General features: G+C 41.8%; 1 protein-coding gene across 1 annotated transcript in view; it reads left to right on the forward strand.

Moving 5' to 3' along the window:
- Positions 1 to 26,908, forward strand: part of fstl1b (follistatin-like 1b) — a 125,156-nt gene that overhangs the window by 82,500 nt on the left and 15,748 nt on the right. Inside the window, exons 3-9 of the mRNA XM_048540329.2 lie at positions 4,346 to 4,447; positions 9,179 to 9,308; positions 9,445 to 9,480; positions 16,426 to 16,556; positions 20,548 to 20,666; positions 22,413 to 22,525; positions 26,569 to 26,679. Of these exons, the coding sequence (XP_048396286.2) occupies positions 4,346 to 4,447; positions 9,179 to 9,308; positions 9,445 to 9,480; positions 16,426 to 16,556; positions 20,548 to 20,666; positions 22,413 to 22,525; positions 26,569 to 26,679 (742 nt within the window). The remainder of the gene's footprint in view (positions 1 to 4,345; positions 4,448 to 9,178; positions 9,309 to 9,444; positions 9,481 to 16,425; positions 16,557 to 20,547; positions 20,667 to 22,412; positions 22,526 to 26,568; positions 26,680 to 26,908) is intronic.

The raw sequence follows: 26,908 nt of genomic DNA on the forward strand, positions 1-26,908 counted from the left end.
GTTACAGAGATAGGATAGAGTAAGGGTAGTGGATCTGGATGAGATGATCTTTAGAGAGTTGGTGCATAATTGATGGGCTGAATGGCCTGCTTCCTGTAGGGATTCTGTGTCGGAGAGCAGTTGAAAGTCAACCATATTGCTTTGGGTCTGGATTCACAAGTAGGTCAGACCAGGTAAGAAGAGCATTATTGAGTCCGATAGTTTATAACAATAACGAATTGACAATTTAATGCTCACTGTGGTGGAGATCAGCTTCCAATGACAGATTTATTGATTGAATTCAAATTCTAGCCCCTGTCGTGGTGGGATTTGAATCCACGAGCCCAGAGTGTTTTAAGTTCAGCCTCTAGATGTCCAATCCTTGACATTATCACCACATCACCATTTCCCTGGAGGCCATGTTCCCAACTTATGAAAGCCAGTCCATTCACAAAAAACTTTCACTTTCCATAATTAGGTTGGTCTGGAGTTGTGGCTACTGTCTCCTGAAACAACAGGCCTAAGGTAGAATGGATTCGGACACCTACTAAGGACACTAGAAGGCTAAAGGCTTTCATGCACTGAGACTGTGACTCAATTTTTCACACAGTTGTTTGGCTACCCAGCACTCCCCGTGAACCCTCCCCCAACACGCTTCCCATGTCCCAAATGCATCACTATGCCCCTGTGCTTCCTTAATACCCACTCACCAGTACCTACTTTGTGCAAAACATGAACAAGATACTAACACAGGAAGTCTTTGAAAGTTTGGGTAAATCTCTTAAAAAGCTGTAACCTGATTTATGATTTATAATCATAAACAAATTGTGGAATTCCTTCCTAAGCTATGTCAACAACCTGTTCTGAGCTAAATTCACTAATGGATTTGGAACTCAATCATGCATTCATTTGCAAAACTGAATAAATATACCCTACAGAGCTTGACACAATGCTGCCTCTGAGACTGGCTGACCAGATGTCCAGGAATCTGCTTCATTTGTTTTAAAGGCCCCATGCAAGTCCAAAGTTTTTCAAAAGCTCAACAGTTCTCTGTATGGCACTTTACATCAATATTAAACTCAATACAGTGTCCAGGTAACACCTTTTGGCTTGGATTATTAGATGCTAAGGAGCACTTTTATCTACAAGACAAAGTATTTTACAGTTATAGAACATACAACAGTACAGCACAGAACAGGCCCTTCAGCCCACGATGTTGTGCTGGCCATTGATCCTCATGTATGCACCCTCAAATTTCTGTGACCATATACATGTCCAGCAATGACCTTGCTTCCACAACTGCTGCTGGCAACGCATTCCATGCTCTCTCAACTCTGTGTAAAGAACCTGCCTCTGACATCCCCTCTATACCTTCCACCAACCAGCTTAAAACAATGACCCCTCGTGTTAGCCTTTTCTGCCCTGGGAAATAGTCTCTGGCTATCAACTCTATCAATGCCTCTCATTATCTTGTGTACCTCAATTAGGTCCCCTCTCCTCCTCCTTTTCTCCAATGAAAAGAGTCCAAGCTCAGTCAACCTCTCTTCATAAGATAAGCCCTCAGGCAGCATCCTGGTAAACCTCCTCTGAACCCTCTCCAAAGCATCCACATCTTTCCTATAGTAGGGCGCCCAGAACTGGACGCAGTATTCCAAGTGCGGTCTAACCAAAGTTTTACAGAGCTGCAACAAGATCGCACGACTCTTAAACTCAATCCCCCTGTTAATGAAAGCCAAAACACCATATGCTTTCTTAACAACCCTGTCCACTTGGGTGGCCATTTTAAGGGATCGATGTATCTGCACACCAAGATCCCTCTGTTCCTCCACACTGCCAACATTGTTCTTAATCCTGTACTCAGCTTTCAAATTCGACCTTCCAAAATGCATCACCTCGCATTTATCCAGGTTGAACTCCATCTGCCACCTCTCAGCCCATCTCTGCATCCTGTCAATGTCCCGCTGCAGCCTACAACAGCCCTCTATACTATCAACGACACCTCCAACTTTCGTGTCGTCTGCAAACTTGCTGACCCATCCTTCAATCCCCTCATCCAAGTCATTAATAAAAATTACAAACAGTAGAGGCCCAAGGACAGAGCCCTGTGGAACACCACTCACCACTGACTTCCAGGCAGAATATTTTCCTTCTACTACCACTCGCTGTCTTCTGTTGGCCAGCCAATTCTGTATCCAGACAGCTAAGTTCCCCTGTATCCCATTCCTCCTGACCTTCTGAATGAGCCTACCATGGAGAACCTTATCAAATGCCTTGCTGAAGTCCATATACACCACATCCACAGCTCAACCCTCATCAACTTTTCTAGTCACATCCTCAAAGAACTCGATAAGGTTGCCATTCTAAGGATAGTCACTCAGTTGAAAACATGCTAAAAGCATGAGATATGACATGATTATTATACTTGAAGTTGGAGACTTACCAGTCGAAAAGGCTCCCATTTCATAACAGCCTTCTTCCAAAGTTCATGAACGTAGCATTGTTCCTATAGGCTTTGGAAACCCACTGACCTTAATGAAAACATCAATGTCAAGGAAATTTGCATTTGCAATAGCCATTAAAATGGTAGTCTTAACATCACTTTATCTAAGATCATGCTCACTATGTTTTGACTCCAGGAGAGAGGGAACCTGCTCTGAATTAGCTGCAATGTATAAAATTGTAGTCTCAGATGCGGGCGACAGGTTGGACCAGCCAATATGGGTTTCGTGAGTGTTGGTAGAGAGAGTCTGATCCAATAGAACTAGCACCCATAAAACAAAAGAACCGTGGATGCAGTAAATCAGGAACAAAAGTAGAAGGTGCTGGAAAAGCTCAGCAGGTCTGGCAGCATCTGCGAAGAAAAAATCGAGAGATAACATTTTGGGCTGGTTCTGACAAAAGGTCAAGGATAAGGATGCTGCAAGACCTGCTGAGCTTTTCCAGCAACTTTGTGAACTGGCACCCATTATTGGTAAAGCAGGAAAGCTGGATACTATTGGCTCTAAACACGTAATTTTCTTTGCAGAAGACAGCTTGTTAATCCTGCTGTGCGCTTAGAAATACAACATTGTCCTCTAACGATTGAGTATGTATTTAAGTTTGAACCAGTGGCGTCATCATCCCTATAGTTCCAACCCTGCTGACCTAAGCACATTTTTCACATAACTACCCACTTATAACTTGATACCTACCTCTTCAGCCAAGTGTAGTCATTACTGCTAACATTTCAGCCTCTGGCTCGGTAATGACTTTTTGCTCCTGGCAAGTGCCTGGAGATGTTTCCCCGTATTAAGGGTGTCGTGTGTTTGAGGTTGTGGGTGGTATGGCCATATCTGTTCTACAGAGCAGAACTTAATAATTTGTACAGTCCAGAAATGCTGGGTCTCTTTTTTATCTGCATATTAAAACTTGTCAGTTTAAGGTGGTGGGGGGGTGATGTTTTGGAACCATCTTCTTCAAATGACAGTTGATGCTAGATCAATTTTGTGCCCAAGATTTAATAGATTTTCTTCATCAAAAGGGAATGCATACGAAGCTAAGGGAGGTACATGTAGTCAGTTACAGATAGCTATGAATTGAATAGTGAAATATGGTCAAGGAGCTAATAGCTTTCTCTTGTTTTGTAAGTTCAGCATTAAAGCTGTGTTGGTTTTCATTGTCTTTAATGTGGGTACCACACTCTGATTACTCCATGAAGGATCCATGGCCTGAAATGTAGTCATAATTGTTGAGTATCTGCAGTATTTTCTCTGTTTATTTCCGATTTTCTGAACTTAGAGCTTCCCGCCTCCACCCCCACCTAGTTCTGTTTTCACTTTCACTGCACGATCTTTCACCGCCATCTAGTGGCTAAAATGCATATTACAGGTAATCCTGGGTAAGAGCTAAATTCAGCTTTCTGAATGACTGTGTTTCCTAAATACTGATTCTCAAAGACATCTTAGTTTTGCCCCTCAGTCAGATGGGAATGGTAATTACAGCAGTGTGTGGCTTATGTTTCACATGGATGTAACTTGCTAAGTCAGTAATGGCTCAGTTAGTAGCATACTTTCTACTCTCTTGTTTCACACATGGGTTTTGTTCCAATTACCGCTCCAGTGGATGAGGAAATAAGTTGATGGTGGTGTAAATATATCTCTGGTTCGTTGGCAGCTCCTGTGCGGAAATTTTGGGCCTGTGATAATTAGAACTTTCCCCACCTTGGTCAGCTCCAGGTAACAACCTATTTTAAGGAAATTTAATGAGAAAATATTGACACTATAAATTTACAATTAAACTTATGGACATTGCTGGATCAAACACAAATGTAACGCTGATAATCTTTTGCATAACTCTGACTTACTGATATGTTTTGTTTTTCCCACAGGAAGTGAGTAGCAAGTCCAAGATTTGTGCCAATGTGTTTTGCGGCGCTGGAAGGGAGTGTGCGGTGACAGAGAAGGGTGAACCCACATGCCTGTGCATTGCGGTAAGCTTACTCATTTGTTGCTCTGTCCTGTTCTTCACCTGAAGGAAAATTAAAGGTGAATCTTCCAGTCCTGAAGGTGGAGCGCATTTAGTGTGATGGTGGATCCCAGAACCTCACCTCACCCGCACACCCCCAATCTTCTCATCTATGCCAGAGTTAATTTGTGGGTCAGAAGGCCCAAGCTCAACTTTCCAACCTCAGTTGAAATCCTTAACTGATCAGTTAGTGAGCACTGAAAGCCTATTTAGTGCCTGTTTTCTTCACTCCAGGCTCAGTGAAAGAGAGTCAGCCCACCGAGCTGAGAAACTGTTAACGCATCTGCTTGGTTAAAGTGTAGTTGTAGACCATCTGAGGCAGAGGGTTGTGCACACATGGAGATTTGGTTGGTATGAATACCTAGTTGGTTTGTGGACTGATGTCTAGTTATTGATGACAAAGGCCTTCTCCTTGCTAATAGCTGTGATTGATTCTCAGGTAGCAACAGCTTGGAATGGTGAACTAGATACAGAAGAGCTTTCTCTTCCCTGCAGTAAAAGCCACTTTAGGGCTGAAGAAAACCCTTCTATTTTTCCTTCACTGGTGCTGTAAACTGTTACTTCTAATTAATATCCAGATAAGTGAACAAGCCACCGTGAGCCTCTTGGAACCCAATGTCTCTTACTGTCCCATTCCTGTCAGGCTGTGATTAAATAGAGAAAAACATGCCAGGAGTTCTTAAAAATGCAATGCAAACCTGTTGAAATTACAACACAGGGTTGCACTTTGGAAAGTCAAACCAAGGTAGGTCTTATACAGTAAATGGTAAGGTCCTGAGGAGTGTTGTGAAACAGTAGGACCTAGGAGTACAAATACATTGCTTGTCAAAAGTGGCGTCATATGAAGACAGGGTGATGAAGAAGTGGTGGTATTGAGTATAGGAGTTAGGATGTTATGTTACAGTTGTATGAGTTATTGGTGAGGCCGCACTTGGAGTATTGTGTACAGTTTTGGTCACCCTGTTATAGGAAAGACATAGTTAAACTGGAAAGTGTGCAAAGAAGATTTTCAAGGATGTTGTCAGGACAAGTAGGCCTGAGTTATAGGGAGAGATTGGCCAGGATAGGAGTTCATTCCTGGAATGTAGGAGAATAAGGGGTGACCGTATTGAGGTGTATTACATCATACATAGGATGAATGCATATAGTCTTTTTCCCAGAAATGGGAGATTGAAAACTAGAGGGCATAAGTTTAAGGATGTTGGGGAAAGATTTAAGAAAGACCTGAGGGGCAACTTCTTCACACAGACAGTGGTGCGTATATGGAATAGGCTGCCAGTGAAAGTAGCTGAGGCAGGTACAATAGCAACATTTTAAAAATATTTGTATAGGTACATGGATAGGAATGGTTTCGAGGATATGGATCAAATGCAGGCAATTGGAACTAGCTGAGTGGGCACAATAGTCAGCATGGACCAGTTTGGGCTGAAGGGCCTGTTTCCATGCTGTGTTACTCTCTGACTGGATGGACAAACACTTAGTTTCCCCCAATCAAACGGTCAGATCAAAGCTCTGCTGCTGTATCACATCTACTTGTGAATTTTTGTAGTGTATTAAAGTTTTGCACCATGGAAAGAAGCCCTTTTTCCCATTGTGTCCATGCTGCTCATCAAGCACCTACCTATTCGAGTACTATTTTCTAACACTTGCCCGTGGCTTTGTCTCCTATGGCATTTCAAATACTCATGTAAATATTTCTTCAATGTTGTGATGGTTCCTGCCTCTCCCACACTTTCAGGCAGTGAGTTCCAGATACTCACTGCCCTCTGGATGAAAATAAATCTTCCTCAAGATCTCTCTAAACCTCCTGTCCTTATCTTAAATTCATACCTCCTGGTTATTGATCCCCTCCTATTAAGGGGTAAAGTTCATTCCTATCTACCCCAAATATGCCCCTCGTAACTTTGTACATCTCAATCAGCTCCCCCCGCTTATTCAGTTTTAAGCCTCCTAAAACCTCTAATGCTTTCTTCCTGTTAATGCAGGTTTGTTCACGTATAGGCTGCAGTCCCCCTCCTTGACTTCCGTGGCTGTATTGTCTTTCTTCTATCGTCAATACAGATGCAAAATACTCATTAAAAACCTCGCCATGTTTTCTGGCTGTGCTCACTCTGTGCTTCTTTCGTCCCTAATAGTAGGCAGACTGGCAGCATCATCTTCAGACAGACAGCTGCTTTTCAGCACTTGAGAATCTTGGTGGCCTTCTGCTCTCCATGCCACCTGGAGGGGGCGTTCATACCAAAGCAAAAACAATGCTAGCATTCATTTCAAGATGACTAGAATACAAGAACAGGGATGTACTGCTGAGGCCATGTAAAGCTCTGATTGGACCACATTTGGAATTTGTGAGCAGCTTTGGGTCCCATACAGTTTCTAAGGATGAATGTGTTAGCGTTAGAGGCGATCCAGAGGACATTCACAAAATGATCCTGAGAATAAAGAGCTTGTCATATAAGGGGTGGTTGATGTCTGTTGATCTGTACTTGATAGAGTTTAGAAAGGAGAGGCGGGGAATGTGATTGAAACTTAACAGAATTGTGAGAAGCCTGGATGGAGTGGACATGGAGAAGATGTTTCCACTAATAGGAGAGACTAGGGCTGGAGGGGACAGCCTCAGAGCAAAGGGATGACCTTTCAGAGCTGAGATGAAGAGAAATTTCTTCGGCAGAGGGTGGATAATCGGTGGAACTCATTGCCACAGAAGGCTACGGACGGTAAGCCATTGTGTGTATTTAAGTCAGAGATAGATAAGTTCTTGATTGCTAGGGGGATCAAGAGCCCTCAGGAGAAGACAAGAGAATGGGGTTGAGGAATATATCCGCCATGATCGAACGGTGGAGCACACTAAATGGACCGAATGGAATAATTCTGATCTTGTATCTTATGGTCTAATGAAACCACCTAGTCAAAAAGTCAAAGAAAGTTACACAAAGTCACATAAAGTAACTAGTAACTAGAAAGCCAAGAAAATCGGATGAGTTCATCAGATAAAACCATTCAAGAGGTTAAATTTGATTTCTGGACTTGCTACAATCTCAGAATAAAGCATGCTGGTCTATAGGGATAGCAGACCCATCCGTGGCAGTGATATGAGGTCAGCAACCCATGAAACATAACTTCATGTAGCATTGCTGCTGTAAGGAGAACTTAAATCCAACAAAATAAACATAAACATTTAGAACTGAAAAAGCTGAGACTGTAGGTCAGCCCCTGGTGGCTTGTAGGGAGTTGCATTAGAACCAGACTGTGGATCTTAATTTGAGGAAATGTTCTAGGATAACTGCTCCCTTTTGGAGAATTTTGTATGTAAAATAAGACTCATGTCTAAAAGAAGTGTTCTAATTTCTCAATATAGTAACTTTACAGTGACATGCCTGAACATAGAGTAAAATGCCTTAACATCTTTTTGTCTGGTTTATTTTATTTAGAAAAGTATGAAATCTTAAAGCATAGACGGCTCCTTTCATAAAGTATGATAGAAATATGTTGATAAATGTTGTGCTTGACAGCTCTCACTGTGCTGAGGAATATAACAAGTGCCTTGTCCAGGATCCCTGTGGAGTGGATTTATTAAAATTTCATTTAGTGGGGCTTCAAAGGATTAAACAAATAATTATGGGAATGGATATCAGAAGGGAAAAAAAAATCTATGTTGCTTAATAGGACAATGGCCATAAAGGTCACATGTTCTTTTAAAGGGTCATTTTTCAGTCTGTTTCAAAATAGCCAAGAATGCTTCACACTTAAAGGTTGAGCTGAAAATATAGCAACTGACATTGTAGAAATTATTTTTGCCAGGAATGACTGATAAATGTTTTGCATTTGTCTACTTAACCTAAACAAATGAACAGCTTGGTTAAATAGCCAGAGAAAAACAGATCAAACCATCCACTGCAAAGAGAAGCAGTTGTATGTACATTTAATTGTTTTTCTGCCATCTTGGTTGAAAGTTAAATTTGCTGCTAGGGCTTTGTACAAGGATCTGTTTTGTTGCATCATGGGTATGATAAACCATTGCTATCTTGGGTGATCCAGTGATGTGATGTTGTTGTACGTGCCTTTAGCTTCAGGCTGGGTAAAGGCCAGTTCCACAGTTAAAGGCAAAAAAAATGTTCATTACATGCAGGCACTGGGTTTGCCAGTCCTCTAATGTGCCCATGGAGTCATTTGACATTAAAGGTTAATCTCCCATCTGTTTTTATTTCCCAGGTTGCCAATGCAATCATGGGCATTTAAATCTGATTGCATATTGGCCTTAAGGGCAGGTGGTGCACATGCCACCTGTCAATGATAAAATATGAGTGAATGAGGAAAATGATGGGCATGATGATGCACCCTGTCTTATTTAACACACCTCCACCAACTCCCAGATCAATTCATTGGAGGAGGCAGGGTGTAAAATTTTGGTCAGTGGAACATTTATGAAATCGTAAGGCATTACGAAAGTGCAATATTTCATAGTGTGCTGTGATTTAGTGAATTAAATGGTTATTCAATAAAGTTTGGCTATAGAACAGATTAAGAACATATTTCAGAATATATTGGATTTTTGTTTTCAACAGTACTGTAAACTAAAGCGTATTTTCTCTCGGTGTTATGACTGATGCTGAGCTTGGTGAATCAGAGTGTACAAGGACCGCAAATTCATAGTGGATGAACTTGCACTGCTTTCTAATACATCTGTGTTTTCTTTAAGGAATGCAAGCATCACAAGCGAGTGGTTTGTGGAAGCAACGGAAAGACTTATCGTAACCACTGTGAGCTTCACCGTGATGCGTGCCTCACTGGTATGAAGATTCAGGTCGCTCACGATGGCCATTGTGAAGGTAAACCATTGAAAAATCATTGCTTTTGAGATTAGTGGTTCACATGGGACAGCGACATGGACTAAATATAAAATAACATGTCATGAATGAAGAGATACAACTTATTCACGGATTCCTTTTTGGATTTCTTTTACAGAAAAGAAGAATGAAAAAGCAGCAGCCAGTAGTCCAGGTATAGAATAGCTACGATTTCTGTGGGACATTAATGCCTGTGTGACTGTCCATGTCTCGGTGGTTTAAGTAGGATTTCAGATATTTTGGCATCATACATAGTGAGGCTGAAGAAAAGTTTTCTTCAGCTTATGGAGTCCAACATCTATTATGGGACTATGATGAGACTTGCCAATAATTACGCTTCCTTGTTTGCATCAACACCTTGTTCCTAACTACAGTAATTTTTTTTAGGAAAAATACAATTCCATATTTAGTGAGACTGGCAATATTTGGTTGGAATGGTTTTACCGGTTAGATTAGTTTGCTGCTATTTAAACACCAAGGGAATATATCATAGAGAATATATAAAAGCAAATTATCATTTAAACTGAGCACGCTCAACACTCGTGCTCCGGAGCAACCAATTCCAATTAAATAATGCTCTGGGCCTTTGAGCTCAGAATTAGTCCAATTTCAGCATCAGCCAATAATTATGCAAACTGTATATTGTTATTCATACCAGATTTAAGTGCTGCAATAATTAACTATCTGAAATGGGATTTGAATTTCTACTGTCATCTGTTGGAGAGAAAGAATAACTATGCTGTGTACCGTGGAAATTAAAGAGCAGTTGTATGAAATTCTTTCTCATAGAAATTTCAAAATTTATTAGTCTTAGAAGCATTGTTCCTTCCGTTTTCTGGCTAGTGAGAGTCTGACTTGATTCCAATGCAAGATGAAAATGAAACCACTGTTAATAGTTGTAAAAACTCATTTGGTTCATTGTCGTTTAGGAAAGAAATTCTGACATTTTTATTCATGCATGGTATATGGGTGTCGCTTGCTGGCCAGCATTGTATTGCCTATCCCTAGTTGCCCTTTTTAAATCACTGCAATCCATGTGCAGTAGGTTGACCCATAATACCATAAGGGAGTGAGTTTCAGGATTTTGACCCAGCGACACTGAAGGAACAGTGATATATTTCTGAATCAGGATAGTGAGTGGCTTTGATGGAATTTGCAAGTGTAGCAATAACATGTATCTGCTGCCCTTATCCTTTGAGATGAAAATGTTCATGAGTTTGAAAGGTTCTATCTAAGGGCACTTAATGAATTTCTCCAGTGCATCTTGTAGATAGTACACACTGCTGATACTGAGCTTCAGTGATAAAAGGAGTGAATGTGGTGTCAATCAAGCAGGCTGATTTGTCTTGGATAGTGTCAAGCTTCTTGAGTGTTGTTGAAGCTGCAGTCATCCAGGCAGGTAGGGTGTGTTCCAACACACTCCTGACTTGTGCCTTGTCGGTGGTGCCACGGGGCTTGGGGTCAGGAGGTGAATTATCTACGGCAGGATTCTTAACATCTGACATATGTTTGTAGACATCATATTTATATTGTTAGTCCAGTTCACTTACTGGTCAATATTTGGTATTGTAGGATTCAGTGATGATCTTACCATTGAGTGTCAAGGGATGATGGGTCAATTCTCTCTTGTTGGAGATAGTCATTGCCTGGCATTTGTGTGGCTTGAATGTTACTTGCCACTTTTCAGCCCAAGCCTGGATTTTCTCCAGGTCTTGCTACATTTGGACATGGATTGCTTTAGTGACTGAGGAGTTGTGAATGGCCCTGAACGTTGTGCAATCATCAGCGAACAGCACCACTTCTAAGCTTGTGATGAAGCAATGAAGACAGCTGGGTCAAGGACACTACCCTGAGGAAAACAAAGGTGATAGCCTAGTGGTATTATTGCTGCACTGTTAATCCAGAGACCTAGGTAATGTTCTGGGAATCTGGGCTCAAATCTTGCCATGGTAGATGGTGGAATTTGAATTCATCGGAAATCTGGGATGCGGAGCCTAATGATGACTCAATTGTTGAGAAAACCCATCTGGTTCACCTATATTCTAGAGGGAAGGAAGCTGCCCTCCTTACCTCATCTGGCCTAGATGTGACTCCAGACCCATAGCAATGTGGTTGATTCTTAATTGCCCTCTGGGCAATTAGAGGTGGGCAGTAACTGCTGGCCTAGTGATGACTTTATCCTGTGAAATAATAATGCAACTCCTGCAGAGATGTCCTGGAATGAAGATGACTAACCTCCAACATCCACAGCCACCCTTTGTGCCGCCTTACATGATCTAGCCAAGATGTGATTCCAGACTCTCAGAAATGTGGTCGAGCGGGATCCCCCTCGTTCTGACATACCACCCCACCAACCTCCGAATACAACGTATCATCCTACGACACTTCCGCCATCTACAATCCTACCCCACCACCCAAGCTATTTTTCCATCCCCACCCTTATCTACCTTCCAGAGAGACCACTCTCTCCGCGACTCCCTTGTCCACTCCACACTCCCCTCCAACCCTACCACACCCGACACCTTCCCCCACAACCACAGGAAGTGCTACACTTGCCCCCACACCTCCTCCCTCACCCCTATCCCAGCCCCAAGATGACCTTCCATTTCAAGCAGATGTTCACCTGCACATCTGCCAATGTGGTATATTGTATCCATTGCACCTCGATGGCCTCCTCGACATTGGGGAAACCAAGCGGAGGCTTGGGGACCGCTTTGCAGAACACCTCTGCTCGGTTCGCAACAAACAACTGCATCTCCCGGTCGCGAACCATTTCAACTCCTCCTCCCATTCTTTAGATGACATGTCCATCATGGGCCTCCTGCAGTGCCACAATGATGCCACCCGAAGGTTGCAAGAACAAGCAACTCATATTCCGCTTGGGAACCCTGCAGCCCAATGGTATCAATGTGGACTTCACAAGCTTCAAAATCTCCCCTTCCCCCCCACTGCATCCCAAAACCGGCCCAGCTCATCCCCTCCCCCAACTGCATCCCAAAGCCAGCCCAGCCTGTCTCTGCTTCCCTAACCTGTTCTTCCTCTCACCCATGCCTTCCTCCCACCTCAAGCCGCACCTCCATTTCCTACCTACCACCTCATCCCGCCTCCTTGACCTGTCCATCTTCCCTGGACTGACTAATCCCCTCCCTACCTCCCCACCTATACTCTCCTCTCTACCTATCTTGTTTTCTCTCCATCTTCGGTCCGCCTCCCCCTCTCTCCCTATTTATTCCAGTTCCCTCTCCCCATCTCCCTCTCTGATGAAGAGTCTAGACCCGAAACGTCAGCTTTTGTGCTCCTGAGATGCTGCTTGGCCTGCTGTGTTCATCCAGCCCCACACTTTGTTATCTCAGAAATGTGGTTGACTCTTAACTGCCTGTTGTAAAGGCCCCTAGGCAACAGTAAACTCAGACTTATCAACTCTGCATAGTTCTCCTTACTAACATGTAGGGCTAATACCAAAAGTGAGGTGACAAGCTGGTGAAGTTACAACACTGAACTACTTGCATGCCAAAAAGGATAAGCAGCAAGTAACAGACAAGGCTAAATGATTTCACCAGTGGATTAGATCTAAGCTCTGTTGTCCTGTCACATCCAGTTGTGAATGATGATGAACTATTAAACAGCTCACTGGAGAAGATAGCTCCACAAATATCCCCATTCTTAATAATGGTGGGCCCAGTACATCAGTGCAAAAGGTTTGGCTGAAGCATTCACAACCAGAAGTGCCGATTGGATGATCCATCTCGGCCTCCTCCAGTGATCCCCAGCATTACAGACACCAGTCTTCAGCCAATTCAATTACCTTCACATAATATCAACCAATGGTTGGAGGTACTGGATACTGCAAAGGCTATGGGTGCTGATTACATTCCAGCAATAAACTAAAGAAGTGGTCCAGAGCTTGCTATTCCCATAGCCAAGCTGTTCCTGTAGTTACAACACTGACATCTACCTGACAATGTGGAAAATTGTCCAGGTATGTCCTGTACACAAAAAGCAGGATAAATCCAACCCAGCCACATACTGCCCCATCAACCTACTCTCGATTATCAGTAAAGTGTTGGAAGGTGACATCAGTAGTGCTGTCAAGCAGTATCTGTTCAATGACGCTCAGTTTGGGTTCTGCCAGGGCCACTCTGCTCCTGAAATTATTTCAGCCTTAGTTCAAACATGGACAAAAGCACTGAATTCCAGAGATGAAGTGAGAGTGACAGCCCTTGACATCACGGCTACATTCAATTGAGCGTGGCATCAAGGATCCCTAGCAAGATCGGAATTGGGGGCATACTGTCTGCTGGTTGGAGTCATACCTGGTACATAGGAAAATGGTTGCAATTTTTGGAGGTCAGTCATCTCAGCTCCAGGACATCTCTGCAGGAGTTTCTCAGCGTAGTGACCTAAGCTGAACCTATCTTCAGGTGCTTCATCAACAACCTCTTCTCCATCAGAAGTCAGAGGTTGGGGATGTTCAGTGCACAATCATCCATGCTCAACGCCATTTGTGACCCCTCTGATACTGAATCAGTCTCTGTCTAAAAGCAGCAAACCCCAGACAGTATCTAGACTACAGCTAATAATTAGCAAATAAAAGCAAAATGTTGCTGATGCTGGAAGTCCTAAACAGGCACAAAACAAAGTAGTTCTGAAGAAGTCATGTCAGACTCTAAACATTTAACTCTGATTTTCCCTCTATATGTGCTACCAGACCCACTGAAATTCTCCAGCAAGTGCCAGAAAAATGACATTTCCAGCAAGAGAGAATCTAACCATCAGTCCTTGATGCTTGGTTCCATTACCATGGCTGAATTCCCTGCAATAAACCATTTCCTTTTGGGGGTGGAGGGGGGAGGGGTTGCTTGCCATTGGTCAGCAACTTAACTGGGTTTGCCATACAAATACAGTGAGTCAAAGGCTAGGAACACTGCAGCGAGTAACTCTCCTCCCACCTCCCCTAAGCTTGATCGTAGTCCACGAGGTTCAAGTCAGGGTTGTGATGCAACTCCCTCTTTGCCTGGATAGGCACAGCTCTAACAACACTTGAAGCTTGACACCATCCAGGATAGAGCTGCCCACTTGATCGGCACTGCATCCACAAGCATTCACTGCCTCATGTCGCCATTCAGTGGCAGCAGTGCGTATCATCTACAAGATGCACTGTAGAAATTCTCCAAAGCTCCTTAGACAACATCGCTCAACCCCGCAAACAATACCATATGGAAGGACAAGAGCATCAGATACATGAAACACTGTCACTTGAAAATTTCTATCCAAGCTACTCACTATCCTGATCAAGTAATATATTGCTGTTCCTTCAGTGTTGTTGGGTCAAATCCTGGAACTCCCTCCCTAATGGCACTGGATCAACCACAGCACATGGATTTAAGTGATTCAAGAAGATAGCTCACCACCATCTTCTCAAGGGCAATTAGGGACAGACAATAAATGATAGCCAGCCATCAGCATCTGTATCCTACGAATGAATAATATGAAAAGAAATTTTGTCCTCAAATGAACAGACTTAAGAGATTATCACTGGGGAAGTAATTACATTGTTTACGTAATTATGTTATGTGACCAGTTCTATATCTGGATTGCTTTAGTTACAGTAGATCTCAGCTAGGATGATATTATCACATTGTTTAATCCTCTACCCTGAGTAAGCAAAACACATATAAAATCAATGTCAATGTTACACAGAAGATATGTGAAAGACACTGATTCTAGATTCTCATCTGTGAAATGTAAGTCTAAAAGAGAGTTACAGTGCAAGTTGGCTTGACCTTTCAGCTTTAGGTAATTAGACAGTTCTTGTAGAAGAGAAAGATATCTTCTTGTGACATGCCTGCATTCAAGTTTATACAGTGTACTGTGGATTTCTCACAGCTTTAAATCCTGTTATGGCCTTGGTTTTGCATCCATGATGTACAGAGGGATTTGTAAGAAGTATGAACTAGGGTTGTAAATTTTGGCACAGTTGCAATATACTACAGTAGTTCTTATAAAGCAAAGCAATACGACCCAAAAAGATATTTCTGCTTTAATTCTATATTGATGCCATGTTGCAGTGGTTAAAGTTTATATTAGCGTCAGTTAGCTTGATATTTCTAATGCCTGACTGAACCTGCGATGAACTGCACCAGCTGTCGTGGGTAAGAACAGCTCAGATTACAGCTTGATATTTCACCATTCTTAATTAAGAGGAATTCTGTAACTGTCAGTTGTTTCTATGGAAATGACTACTACATCGCCAGGTATTGATGAGATTCCTTCCTAAGGTACCTTGCATTGACAACTTTGTTATAATAATCACAGCTTAGGCTCTCGATCCTACCCATAGACTCATGACAACCTTTTGGCTTTAAACAAGCTTTAAAAGGTTTGTTGTGGAGACAGAGTTTAAAAAGCTAGATTATTGCAGTCACTCAATCTCGAGTGTCTTTAATACATTACTGGCACCACTCAATTCATTGCTTTGCAAGAACGATAAACAGAAACATGGAAAGCTTCTTTGTTCTGATTCTCACGTTATTTATGATGATGTTAGGTCTAAAAGATTAGTGTGTTATTATCGTTGTTGCTAATATTATAGTTGAAGGATTGGGGTTCTGTTAGTGCACAAACACTGAATTAGAAACTAAATACTAACTTAATATTTGAGACAAGCGATAACTTAGTGGGGGAAAAAAACTGGAAACAAAAGAAAGATCCTTTTTACTTGATTCTTTCTTCATGATTAAACTGATTCTTTTCACAAGGTTATCACCATTGCCCTCCTGCAGTTCAGTGGCTGACTTCAGAGACATGGGACTGAGTAAGCCAGTCTGTTATTTAGTTTGTAGGGCCTATCAATTTGGGTATATTTGGATAGAGTACTGTTTGCTGTTTAATGGTCTTTAGTTTTGACCCTCAAAGTAAAATGTATCCTGTAATTTGTTTTACTTTTGCACATTGAGTTGTAAGTCAGTTCCAGGTCAACAACCAACATCTGACTGAAGTTGTCACTTGTACTGTATTATAGTGTTGTTGTTGGGATAATTATGGCCTGTTCCTATGACTGAACAAAGCTGTTGATTAACTTAGATCTTTTCTCCTGTAGTTGTCTGCTACCAGACAGACCGTGATGAGCTTCGGCGCCGTGTCATGGAATGGCTGGAGACCGAAATCGTTCCTGATGGGTGGTTCTCGAAGGGCATCAACTATACAAATATTCTCAACAAATACTTCACGGTAGGCAAGGGGTTGATCTCAACAAAATACAAATAAAGTGCAAAGTAATCAATGCTCCCTCTAAGCACTAGCACGTAGCAACTTAAACGTCCCGGCTTAGCCTGTACTCAGATCAGGCCCTTTAAATAACAGTGCATGTGGTCTTCACAAAAAAAAAACGATCCACACTTCAACTTAAAGCAACAACCATGGAAAAACTCCAGGGTATTTGGTAGCAGTTTGTCATAGGATTACGACTGCAATCTTGAGTTATCGTTCTGTTACATTGTTAGTAATTATATAACATTTTTTCCATTATGCAGTATTGTACACAGAGCAGTAGAGGTGACATGAAAAAAGTGCAGGAATTAAAGGTGTATTGCATCATGTGATGCAGCAAATCAGTCAAAGATACAGTCATCGAAATTATATTGTGGAAGGAAGCTATTTGAACCCTCATGACTTTGGCAGCGCTAGATTCTCAACTGCAGCAAGCTATGGCAGGGTTTGTTCCCTTTATACTATTATGCCCAGACCTTAAGCAATATTCCCCAATTTGTTGCAGTTCCAGATGGGATAACCGAAACCATTAAACCCTTAGGTAAGGGCTGAACTGGTTCCTCTCTTTTATTCACCTCCCCCTCAGTTGGTTGAAAAAGGATTGATTTTAAAAATGGATCCTTTCATTTTGGATACCTTTCCCCCAGGTACAAATAAACTTGTATTTTGAAAGCAGCCCATTCAACCAGGTTTTCTTGTGTTAAAAAAAGAATAAATTTATTCTGAAATGCAAGAATACTAATGCAACACACTTACTTATTATTTCTAATCAGTGTAATTGCCTAAGAAGATAAATGTTCAAAAACAGAAAATCAGATCAATCTCTGAATTATGCATGAAAAGTGGACAGTTGAATGTTGCGGCCGTTGCAGTGGAGGCTACCAGTAGCGTTTATATTGGTAATTAAACAGTTGATTTTAAGATTTAGTTTTGCAGCTTGATTGAGGTTCTGTTGTTCTGGTTCCTTTCAACTGTGATTGAATTCCAGTATTCACAATGGAAGAGTTCTCATGTTGACCTGTTTCCTTTTGCCTAGCTGACTGCTCATACTCTGAGTAAGAGAATCCCTTTACTTGCAACAGGGGTGGCCTGGAGATAATAGAACATAGAACATTACAGCACAGTATAGGCCCATCGGCCCTTGATGTTGTGCCAACCTGTCATACCGATCTCAAGCCCATCTAACCTACACTATTCCATGTACGTCCATATGCTTGTCCAATGACGACTTAAATATACCTAAAGTTGGCGAATATAGAATAAATACTTCCTTCAGGACCTTCAAATTGGTTATTACACATGGCTACTTAAGCCTGCTGGTATACCTGAAAGCATTCATTCTCACTAGTATGTCCAGCAACTGAATAATTCTTTAAAGCTGTTAAAGCCCAACCAGCCAATTTAAAGTCCACTTTCCAACCTTGGATCATGTGGGTCCATCCAACAAATTCATTCATTACTCTCAAAGATCAAGCATTCAGCTGCAGTTTGGGATCAGCCCTAGTAATACTTAAAAACTAGACATACAACTTGAAAATAAAATTATTTTAAATATCCTCTGTATCTGAAAATACTGTAGTGTTTTTGGAGGTGTTCCTGGACGTATCAGAGGCTGTTGCTGCATCCCCAGAGGAATGAGAGAAGATTTGGTAACATGTCCCCACAAAGAAGTAACAGTTTGGGCTGACTACAACAGTAGTGTCTCTAAGTCGTCAGCATAACAGGGAAATGCAGCAAAAGGTGAAGAGTGGGCAAGTTCTGCAAATGGGTCACACACTAGGAAACTGTCAGAGGATTCTGACAGAGATTTGGGTGACATGGTGGTTCAGTGATTAGCACTGCTGCCTCACAGCACCAGGGCCCTGGGTTCTATTCCAGCCTTGGGTGGGTCTGTGTGGACTTTGCACATTCTTCCTGTGTCTGGATGGGTTTCCTCCAAGTGCTCCAGTTTCCTCCCATAGTCCAAGATGTGCAGAGTAGGTGGATTGGCCATGGAAAATTTGCCCGTAGTGTTCAAGGATGTATAGATTAGTTGTTTTATAGGGGTATGGGTCTGGGTGGGATGCTCCTATGGTCAGTGTGGATGTTTAGGGCCGAAGGGCCTGTTTCCACACTGTAGGGATTCTATGAATAGGATGTCCTGTTGGATATGGAAACTAGGAGATGAAAGCAGAGGACAAGGGGAATCCTGCTGCCTTTCTGAGAGGAAGACTGATTGAGAGCGCAAGTCTGGGAAATTGAATGAACTCCGTCAAAAGCCTTGTCAACCACAGAGAAAGGTAAATCTTTGCTGAAGGTAAAGGAAAGCATGTTCTTTTGCCATCGTAAAACAGTTGATTAAAGTTCTTGTCTGGCTTTGGGACATTGGAATATTCACGCTTTTCAAAATCTTGTGTTTTGTATTGCATCTTGAAGGTGACAATCTGGACATGAGTATGTATGAGATGCAAAGCTTTGAGATTTTTTGTTTGTATGGGAGCAAACGGGATGAGGAATATGTTGGACACTGTGGCAGCAACATTTGGGTAGTCAACAAGATTGAGGTTTATATTTAGTTCCTGTTTCATTTCAAATTCTTTTGTTCACTGTTTTCTACTCCATTTGGTATAGGGCATTGTTTTACTGTTGTGCTTTCAACTGTATTGTACTGGCTTTTGTCCTTGATTATCATTTTTCTTTCTTGGTCAACATTCTTTAGAATTTTAGCTATCTAAGAAAAAAGGAATTCGGCAGAAATTACTGAGCTTGAAGAAATTTTATTACAAAGAAATCTTTCATATTATGTTATTAACATTAGGAAGTTGGTGCCTGGAAATTTTGCTGGAAACTGGATCTGATTGTTTAATATGATCTACAAATGTAATTTATTCTTTAAACACTCTCAAACTGTTGGCAAAAAATGCAATATGAATTTAAATGAACGAAATTGGCACAGTTCTTTGATGGTAGATAGATCATTGAAACATAATATAAATATAGTTTGGAGTAAAAAGCCAAAGATTTTAATGAAAAAATTAATGAGATTAAATTTTCAGATGGCTTCATTCTCCTCAAACTTGGGACTTCTCCAGGTTTCTGCAGATCTTCCTCTGCTTGTTCATGTACTGTCATATATTCTTTCCAAGTGGAAGCAAATTCTATGTACTGCAACTGCACCTGAGCTCTGCCTCTCTAGAAATAATTTTCTGACTGCTATTTCCTGCATTGCTCCATCTGCCTCAGCTATATGTTAGCCCTCCACGTCCTTGTCTTTTGTTTTCCCTTCTGTGTCCATGCGGGATACTATACAAATAATAAACCACTCTCAAGAAAACCCGTGTTACTGGGCCATGTCAAATACTTCAAATGCATAAAGTAGGGAGCCAACAGAATCTGCATTGGTATCTTTTGGTCAGTTTCTCCGCAAACTTGTTAAATTGTCAAGTCCCTTTTAAGCTGTACCTTGACCTTTAAAGCCAGTCTTTTCAGTGACTACAGGAAATTCTTCAGGGTGAGGGAGGAATACCAGTTTCTCAGATGAGCAGAAACCCTGGTGTGCCACTAGAGGGCAATGTCCTAGCTGTTTGAACACATTTAATATGCTCATCATGACTAGTATCCCCTCCCAGTTCAGGTAAAATCAGATAAATGCCTAGAGATTTGTGACAATTTTAAATTATGTGCTTGCTGACTAAATGTGTTTTGTGTGAGTAAATTATGGAATATTGCTTGGTTTGTGGACATTACCTAAATGTCTAGAATCCAAATTCTGCCAGCATTTACTTCTGCAGAGGTTCTTCTCATGGTCCATTTGAAACTTCAGATCCACAGAAAGCTTTATCAGTTCCAGAGTTATGGAAGATGCTAAGGAAAACGCCTGGATATTGTGCCTTGGCCTATCTAAGTTATTTATTGTGTCTCATAATCTAATATTTGAAAATAATAGCAAGAATTTTAATTTCTTTTCTGACAGAGTTATGATGATGGTGACTCCTACCTAGATTCTAATGAGTTCCTGAAATTTGTAGAACACAATGAGACTGTTATCAACATTACCTCGTACACTGAACAGGAGGACACCAGACTTCTTCGGTGAGGAACGAAGCAAGGGGGAAAATGTTGCACCTAATGAATTGGCTGACTTGGTGGTACAGCTAAATGGTTTGACTGGAGTTATGGGAGAGTTTCACAACTGAAAAGCTTAGAAGTGATTGAGTTGTATGGCAGCAGATGACATAGGAGGAGAAAGCTTAAAAATAGCATTTTTAACAGTACTAGAGATTCCAGGGTGCAGAGCTGGGTGAACACAGCGGGCCAAGCAGCATCAAAGGAACAGGAAAGTTGACGTTTTGGGCCTAGACCCTTCTTCACATTTTTTTCTGAAGAAGGGTCTAGGCCCGAAACGTCAGCCTTCCTGCTCCTCTGATGTTGCTTAGCCTGCGTGTTCATCCAGCTCTGCACCTTTGTTATCTCAGATTCTCCAGCATCTGCAGTTCCTATTTTTTTTACTAATACCAGTTGTTTGCAGAGTACCTCTTGAAGCTGCTCCATACAGAGTTGTGCTGATTCCCTGGGGGCAGATGGCATGTGGTCTTCTATCTGCACAATCTTCATCATTGATGCCTGTGGCATTCTCTGTCCCCGTAGAATCATCATTGTCTTTGTCGAACCACACAAAGCAGCAGAACATAAACAAATTGTTTCTTTTGAAGGTTTAGAGCAGCCAGTTGGAATCCATTTTGTTTTAATTCACTCACAGAATGTGAGTGTCTCTGGCTGGGCCAATATTTATTGCCCATCTTAATTGTCAAGAGTCGACCATATTACTGTGGGTCTGGAGGCATACATAGGCCAGACCAGGTAAGGACAGCAGACTTCTTCTGTAAAGAATATTAGTGAATCCAGATGGAATTTTCTGACAATCAACATGGTCATCATTACACCCTTAATTGCAGGTTCTTTATTGAGTTCAAATCCCACCATCTGCCATGGCAGGATTTGAACTCAGGTCCCCAGAACATTTGCTGAATTTCTGAATTAATAATCTAGTGATTATACCACTAGGCCATTGCTTCCCTCATATCTGTGAGGATACAGAATGTCAGAACCAAACCTGCTTCTCATACACTCGTTTATTTAAACAAAAGCAATAATTCTAAACAACTTTCAACTTTACACAGTAACTGAAAATTTGCTGTGTTAATTAGCCTTCAGAAATTGTGAATTGCATGGACCATGGCAGAACTATGTCCACTAATTCGGGAACTGGAAAGTAGAGGGTCCAAAACCTCACTGAGTTTGCCCAGATGCTTGTTTGGGGAACAGTATCTGCTTCCATAAATATGGTACCCAGTGTGTAAAAAGGCAAAGTTGAGGAAGGGAATCCCCAACTAGGAAGTTTCCTACATCTCAGCTTTGATCCACAGATAGCACCTAGTTGGGGTAAATTCTAGCCAGTGGCACCACACAAAGCAGCACTAAGAGCCCTCCCGCAAAGAAATCACCAAAATCACCACCCCTGTCCCCATGTCCATCTAGCTAGAATTGCATGTAATTGGGTAGTATGGCCATGCCAACTTGCTCTAAAAGCAAGGGGAACCAACTCCTTACTCTGCACACTTACAGAATGAGCAACAGCAAATCCCATGGACCAACATTGCTAAGTATGTTGGATCAAAGACCCACAGATTCTTTCTTCCATTGTACATGCATTTTTTTTTAATTTGGGAAATTATGTTTTGAAATTAGTGGATGAATTTAATTGGTGGATAAATTTAAAACTGCAGCGATAAGGGTTATATTCTAACACAGACTGAGCCGTGCATCATTTTTTTGTAGCGGCCTCTGTGTTGATGCACTGATTGAACTGTCTGATGAGAATGCTGACTGGAAACTCAGCTTCAATGAGTTTTTGAACTGCTTGAATCCTGGTTTTGTGCCACCTGAGAAAAGTAAGTACAAACTGACTTTACGTTACACCTAATGTACAAAATATTCAGCAATTTATTGTCTATCCCACACTGCTTTCCAGGTTCCTCACTTTATTTTCCCTATTACTGTATTTGGTTGTCTTTAGGAGGTAGGTTGGACATTTGAGTTTGTTGTACTTTTGACCTTGTGCTGATCTGATATCCAATGAGGAACATAGCGTGGATGTGAGGAGCAGCAATTCTACTTAATTTAGCCCCTTCCTAACTTGATAGAGTTTTGATACCAGTTGTTGGACAAAGACTAAGATTCAAATCTGGGGCATTTTTGGGTCTGTATAGTTCAGTACCAGGCCAAATATATGTATTACCCAATCGGTGGTCAGGAGAGCTACACAGGTCATCTTTTAGTCATATCCTTAAAAAAAAAGGTCAGTTGCAAAATCTTTAAGTGAGGAATTGAAAAGTTAAAGAATTCAACATTCAAAGGTTTGGGCTTTTTTTATTTTTAGGCGTTTGCCATCCAGCAAAGGGTACACATTCTTTTTACCTATTTTCAACTTGGACCGCCCACACTCCCACTGTGTCCATATTTACCACAAAGTGGACAGGTTGAAAAGCTTATTGCCAAAAACAGAATGGTTCTGTGAAGCATGTTTGGATTTTTTTTGCTCTCACCTGTAGTGAGACATTTAGCTCCTATCCACTCAGTGCAATGCGCTTACTGTTGTACAGGAGCTGAGCACTTGAAATAATGCTCAGAATGACAACATGCTTCTAATACTGTGTCTTTTAAATAGAAGCCTTTCTGAAAATGTTCAAGCTAGTGCTTTCCCAGCTGAAAGAGAGAAAAATGCAAGGACAGTGAGAATTGACATACCTGGTAAAAGATGGAGAAAGAAAATGACAAAATTGCTAGAGCTGCTTTTTGCAGCACTTTTAAATTCGAGTTCCCCTGCTGGGTAGTTAAACTTATCCCAAGCTATTTTATCATACCAGCCTGTAGATGGTGCTAGATAAGAATACATAAGTTCTAGTTCAGCTTATTCGTAAAACTTCAGTTTTAGACTTGATGCCCCAGCCTAAGAGGAGAGGTTAAGAATTTGATAACAAGGTTCCATATTTAGTAATGAAAGGCTTGAGACATAAAGATGCTGTTTTGTTTCCTGGTGCTACCAATACAATATTACTCTGTAATATTAGAAAAAAAACAAAGTTTTAACTGTACTTCTGCATCAGATTCCTTGTGCCAGATTTTCTCTCCTCCTGGAGATATGAATCAGCTCTCCAAAATACAGAACTTGGGTGTTTTTCTGCAAATCAAGTCATACACTGTCTGAGACCATGGACAAATAGGCCACTCAAAGGCCTTGCAGCCTCTGTCATTTAATTTCAATCAGCAACACACAGATGTCATCCACATCCTATTCACCAGACTGGCACAGTTTCTTAATTCAGATAGACACTGCATCACATACAGAGGTAATCCTAAGGGAGCTTGGGCTGCTTGAATGTTTTGACTGAAACCCCCTCCAGATGCATGGATGGGGTTTGAGTTATTCCCTAAAACTCTGACATCATCTTCTGTTGACCACAAAGCCAACCACCGAGAAGGTACAGTGAGAGGCACCACCTCACAAGGATGCTAACTGTACTGGAGTCCAGATCATTGTAACCTTCCTCACATGCCACATCCTCGCTCTGGGCTCTGAGCAAGGATTTGTTACTAGAGGAGCTGAGGAAGGAAGCCTGTCCTCCAGTGAAAATTAGGAGGTGAAAGAGGAGGAATTCCACATGGATGAAGATAGTGTGGATAAATTTCAATAGTAAGGGCCTCAGAGATGGGCCAGACAACATTATCATGGAGGCCATGAGGAATCCATGCGGGAACGCCATAGTGGATCAAGATCTTCTGACACAACAGTGTGTCACATGACGGGCGCCTTCCATGAGAGTAAAACCTGGGCTGGAAGGCAGTGGAGAATTCTTGAGACACAAACAGAATCATTAGGAACATCCTGCAAGCAAACACGTCAAGACTGATCAAGACTAACTGGATGTGGTGGTGGGTGAGGTATTAAAAGACCTTTGGCCATGTGGAAAGTCCAGTATTTTGTAATTATAGTATAAATAGATAACATTTTGCACAGATAAAGGTTTGTGTTTAACTTTGCACATGTTATCTTACTCTACTCAACTTATCTGAACACTAGTGACCCACTTAGCAATGTACATGATATGTCCTCTGCTTTTAGATATTCTTACGTTGTACTCACCTGTGGAGCTGGGCAACCTATGTGACTGAGGCAGTTGATGCTTTTGTGCAGGGACCCATTAGAGCCCTCCTACTGACTACACTACCTACACAGCTACACAATGTGGTTGACTCTAGACTGCCCTCTGGGAAATTAGGGATGGGCAATAAATGCTACCTGGTCTGCCAAGCCCTCGTCCCGTGAATTAATTTAAAAAACTCCACAGCCATCCTTGTTTGGACGTGAAAGCAAATAGAGTATCAGGCTGAGGGGCCTCGGAATCTGAGACCAGTGAGATTCCTTCAAAATGTATGGATGCCACTGCCTCAGATTTGCTGCACCTCACTCTACCACTCATGAAATAGTCCTGTTCAATGACTGCAGCTCCCCTCCCATGGGAGGCGATGGTGCAGTTGTATTGTCGCTTGTCTAGTAATCTGGGTAATGCTCTGGGATTCCAGACCCACAACAATGTAGTTAATTTTTAGCTGTTCTCTGAACTGGCTAACCAAGCCACTTAGTTGTATCAAATTGCTAAAAAACCTCAAAAAAGGAACGAAACTGGATGGGCAAGACTGGTACAACCACTAGAAACAACAATGGAAAACCATAGCCATGTCCACATGCAGAGTCATCCTTATCAACACCTGGTGGATAATACCAAAATGGGGAGAACTGTCTTGCAAACTAGTCAAGCAACAACCTGACATAGCCATACCCTCAGAATTATATCTTACAGACCAGGCCCTAACAACATCATTATTCCTGGCAGGACAGGTCTAGTGGAGGTGTTAGCACAGTGGTTTACAGTCAGGAGTTGCCCTGGGAGCTCTCAACATTTATCTTTTGGATTCAACAAAGTCTTCTGGCATCAGGTCAAATGTGCAGAATGTGGTCAAACACATGCAAGCTGCACCGCAGAAACCCACCAGGGTTCTTAGATAACCCCTCCAAACCTATGACCTGTACTGACCAGAAGGACAGCTACAGCAGATACAGTAACCTGAAAGATCCCTTCCAAGTCACTCACTATCTGAGTTGGAAATATCACTGTTTCTTCAATGTCAATGAATCAAAATCCTAGCAAGCCCAATCCCCTAACAAAAACTGTTCTACTACAGAACAAGTGCCATTGTGAAGGGAATTTCATATCTCTCTCATATACAGCATCCACTACTAAATGTGGTGTTTATTCTGTTGTGAACATTAACTCCTCCTGCCCACCTGTGTTGTGCTCTTTACTCTGTTTCCCATGCGTTCTTTGTTCTTAAAGTCACCGGAATCCATGTCTCTGGGCAGGTGCTTCCTTCCACAATATGTGGTAATGCTGCACTCTGGCACACTTGTCCGTCACTTCCATGCCTCAAGCTGGTCCGGTCCACCCCACCCCAACAGCCTGACCTCATCCATCCCCAAACATGAGGCTGCACCCAACTTGCAAGCTGTCCCTTGCTTGAAAAGGCAAAGGTCCCAGGAAAAGCCAGTTGTGTGGGTGTTTTGGGAACTGCAGTACGATCAAACTTTCACCTTGAAAGCCTGAGAATAAAATCTGACCCCCTCTCCCTTCAGTTGCAAAACCACGGAGAGGTGAGCACACCATACAGTGCAGAGTAGTGAAATCCTGTTCATAAGTTTCCTATCTTGATTGTAGATAATATAGGTGTTTAATTTTACACCCTGGTTAGACCCAACATCAGTAGATTGCCACTCAAGGTTATCTGACATGCTTAGGACTCCTTTCTGCCAATTTCCTGCTTGACACAAGTTATCTGGATACTGAAATAAAAGTGACTTTCCTTTGTTGTGTCAAAGAATGTGCTTTGGAAGATGAGACTTATGAGGATGGAGCTGAGACTACAGTGGAGTGTAACCGATGCGTCTGTGCTTGTGGCAACTGGGTGTGTACTGCCATGACCTGTGACGGTAAGTTGAAATGTTAACCCATCTCTTCCAGGATTTTTCAGATAAAGGAAGGGCGGTGTCAATTTACCTTCTTCCTACCTATATATATTTCTGTATTCAAAACCAAAATGTGCCTGTGGTAGCTAGCTTCAGGTAGAGAACAATTAATTCTTTTGGAGAAAGTGAAATACATGTTCTTTTGTGCGACTATTGAGAATTAATGAGTGCAGACACTGTTAAGGATTTTTTT

This window comes from Stegostoma tigrinum, chromosome 12 (genome assembly GCF_030684315.1).
Source record: "Stegostoma tigrinum isolate sSteTig4 chromosome 12, sSteTig4.hap1, whole genome shotgun sequence".
Lineage (NCBI taxonomy): Eukaryota > Metazoa > Chordata > Chondrichthyes > Orectolobiformes > Stegostomatidae > Stegostoma > Stegostoma tigrinum.